Source organism: Crocuta crocuta, unplaced genomic scaffold (assembly GCF_008692635.1).
Source record: "Crocuta crocuta isolate KB4526 unplaced genomic scaffold, BGI_CrCroc_1.0 scaffold334, whole genome shotgun sequence".
Taxonomy (NCBI): Eukaryota; Metazoa; Chordata; class Mammalia; order Carnivora; family Hyaenidae; genus Crocuta; species Crocuta crocuta.
This window is the reverse complement of record NW_027533260.1, coordinates 5,525,726-5,529,339: the sequence shown is the minus strand read 5'-3', so window position 1 is coordinate 5,529,339 and position 3,614 is coordinate 5,525,726. Positions and strand designations below refer to the sequence as shown.

The 3,614-nt window shown below is 54.8% G+C and overlaps 1 protein-coding gene across 1 annotated transcript in view; it reads left to right on the top strand.

Annotated features, from left to right (window-relative positions):
* Window positions 1-3,614, top strand: part of BCL3 (BCL3 transcription coactivator) — a gene marked incomplete at its 5' end in the record, with an annotated part of 10,468 nt that continues 6,854 nt past the window's right edge. Inside the window, 2 exons of the mRNA XM_077747221.1 lie at window positions 1-139; window positions 1,837-1,990. Coding sequence (XP_077603347.1) covers window positions 1-139; window positions 1,837-1,990 — 293 coding nt within the window. The remainder of the gene's footprint in view (window positions 140-1,836; window positions 1,991-3,614) is intronic.

Here is a 3,614-nt window from a genome sequence, read left to right as displayed (position 1 = left end):
CCGGCCCCGGAGCCCGCCGCCCCCCGCGGCGCCGCGGGCCCAGGGGTCACTCCGGATCCCCTAGGCGGCGGCTCCGACTCCCCGGCGGCCCCCGCGGCCCCCCACGGACTGGCCCGGCCAGAGGCGCTTTATTACCAGGGTGAGTGGCTGCCATGGGTCCCAGCCAGACGGGAGGGGGGGTGTCTGATCGGGCAGAGGGGCACCAGAGCCAGGGAACAGAGTTCAGGACGCAAACACAGAGCTGTGAAACAGGGGGACGGAATCCAAGGTCCCAAGGACACAAATATGAGGTTTCTTGGGAGGGGACAGAGCCTGAAGTCCCAGGGACACAGCTGTGGAAGCGTCAGGAAGCAATGTCTTGGGGCACAGATATGGGAGTCCCAGAACCCCGGGTGTCAGGGGGCTCTGGGGGACGGGCTCAGAGTCCGAAACGCATAGATAAGGGGACCCAGGGGACAGTGCCCAGCAGTACAGACGCAGGGTCTCAGCGAGTCAAGCGGACAGAGCCTACAGTCCCAAGAACAGAGTTGTAAGCTCTTTAGAACGCAGATATGTAGGGTTATGACGAGTCGGCGCTTGGGCCCAAGAAACTGGGGTTCCCGGCATCCAGATATGTGGTGTCAAAGGGGGTCCTGAAAACAGCGACTGGGGTTCTAAGAAGACAGATGTTAGGGGTGTCAGGCCCTCAGAATCTCAGGAACCAAGAAGGTATCAGAGAACAGCGGGAATCCGGAGAACAGAGCTGGAGTCTGAAGCATCCCAATCGATGTCCGGAATCCTAAGGATCGAAGGAAACAGACCCAGATACTAGGGGTCCCGAGGAGCCAGCGGGCCAGAGGTCTGGGTTCTGGGCACCCAGTTAGGTAGGGGCACCCAGGATCAGGGTCTCATCTGAGGTCACAAGGTCAAGCGGTCACAGAGTCAAGGCTTGGGGGCTGAGGGTTCTAGGGTTCTAGGAATGGGGGCCAGGACCGGGGAGTTCTGGGACGAGCATTTTGGGCCAGGGGCGTCCAGGCAAAAGGCTGCAGGGCACCAAGAGCTGGTACTGGAGATACGAGGACTTTGGGGGTGCAGGGATGGAGGGCCCCCAAGGATCAGGAGAGGACAAAGAAGGCCAAAATCATTCTCCCCACCCTATCGCCATCTCCGATCTCAAGGAAGGGGCCTCTGCTACCACAGCTGTGCCCACCTCACCGTCCCCAGGTGACCCAAAAAGCTGCAGGGAGCCCGTGCTCCAGACTTGCCCTTGCCCCCCCATCAGAGCACAGCACCTAGAGGGCCTCAGGTTGTCCATCAGGAGGTCTGCCACGGCCTCCTCCCCTCTCCCCCATTCCCCAGATGAGAACCCAGGCCTCAGTTTTCCCCATCTGTGCGGTGGGTGCATATGGCTTTGACTGCTGCCATGTTTGGCTTCTGACACCATTCCTCTCTCCTTCTGACCCACCCTTCTCCCCAGCTCTCTACACGGTCACCCCACACCCTACACCCATTCTTACCTCCCTCGGCTACAAATTCACCCAGCAAACAGGCCCTGGGGTCCCCTGCTGGGTGACGATGAGGTTCGGTCCCGTCCTTAAGGGACTCTGGCTAGTGAGAGATGGAGGCCAGAGGCATGAAGAGATACGTGACAATGAACGGTGACCAGGGCTCACGGAGAATGGTGAAGGGGGAACGAGTTGCTGGAGCCCACGATGTACAAGGCCAGTTTGTCTTGGGCCTTTTGCACAAAGGACCTGGAAAGCAGGCAGGTGGACAGAGCAGGAGTGAAGGCCTCGAGGCAGGGGTGGGTCGAGGGTCTGCAGGCTTGGCCTCACCCATGTCCTTTCCTCTGCCCAGGACCTCTCCTGCCCCTATACCCGACCCCGACCATGGGCTCCCTCTTTCCCCTCGTGAACCTGCCTACACCACTGTACCCCATGGTGTGCTCCATGGAACACCCCCTATCGGCTGACATCGCCGTGGCCACCCATGCAGATGAGGACGGAGACACGTGAGTAAAGCCCCCCATAAAATGGGGGGAGCCAGCCCTCCACCCACCTCACCCACCACATCACACGGGCTTCTGAATTACCTCTACCTGAGTTAAGATCCTCTCTCTACTGCTGGCTGTGACTTTGAGCAAGGCTTTTCCCCCTTGCTGTGCCTCAGTTTCCTCTGAAAAACGGGCAGCCTGGGAGCACTTACCTCCTAGGACTGTTTTTGAAGCAGGGGGCTTCCACGTTTTTGTCAAAATCCGAACATGAGAAGGGGCGCCTGGCCCTTCAGTAGAGCGTGAAAGAAACTCTTGATCTGGGGGTTGTGTGTTCAAGGCCCACGTCTGAGATCACTTTAAATACGTAAAATCCTTGCTTATTTTTTATTGTTATTGTTTATTTTGAAAGAGAGTGCGAGCATGCGAGCATGAGCAGAGGAAGGGCGAAAAGAGAGGGAGAGAGAGAGAATCCCAAGCAGGGTTCTTGCTGTCATCGCCCAGCCTGACTAGGGGTTCCATCCCACTACGTGTGAGATCACGACCTGAACCAAAATCAAGAGTCCGGACACTTAACCGACTGAGCCACCCAGGCGCCCCTAAATAAAATAAGCCCAGAAATTCTTTGAAAAAACTCCAAACGTGAGAAAGACATTTCACGGATTGATTTGTTATATGAACCACACACGTTAAGCTCTTAGCACTGAGCCTGGTAGGTCAGAAGTGCTCAGTAAGTATTAATTCATATGATTACCTTGTGTTCAGCCAAGCACACGTACACACAGATAAGCTTGACATAAAAATTGCGCAGAACAAAACAGGAATCACCCTTCCTGCATGGGGTCCACTTTGTATGTTCTCACTACTCTGTAGTGTGTTTCATGATCTCATGGTCATAGGCCATTCGATTAATTTGCCGATCCCTTAAACTGATCTCACACATCCTATAGTTGATTGCCTGCAGTTTGAAGAACTTGCCCTTGAGGCCGCTGCGAATCCGTGCACGGGATGGTTTAGCTCTGTGCCCGGCACACAGTAAGCACTCCACACACCTGAACATTACATTATTTATCCACCTAGGTTGGAGTTTCCGCTGGCCCCTTTCTCCCCCCCTCTGCCTGAGTTTCCCCCCTGTAAAAACAAGAACTATAAGCATGTGAGAGTCTGTGAGGCAGGCATGAGATGGCTTCTATAAAGCGCTTATCTGGGCATTGGTTTGGGGATTGGAAACGAAAGGTAGGGTAGGGATGGCACGGACAGGCTTCTGCAGAAAGGGGATCACCATCGCTGGCCAACGGGGCGACTTCACATCCCTGAGGCTCAGTTTCCCCTTCTGAAAATTGGGGGCTCCTAGAGTACCTATCAAGATTAAACCTCAGTGTATTGATGTACCTACATCTAGAACATAGAACAAGGCCAGGCGCACAGTAGGTCCTCAGCACCTGGGAGTGGATATTCTAACAGAACTCCCCAGCTGTTTGTAGGCCATTCTGTGAGTCCAAGCAGGAGAAAGTGCCCGAGATATATATATATATATGTATGTATAAAGCTGAATAAAACTAGTTCCCTCCCACTCTGGGTACCTCTGGGGTCATCTGTGAAATAGATTTAATTTGTATCTGCCCCCGGGGGTGATTTGTTTGCA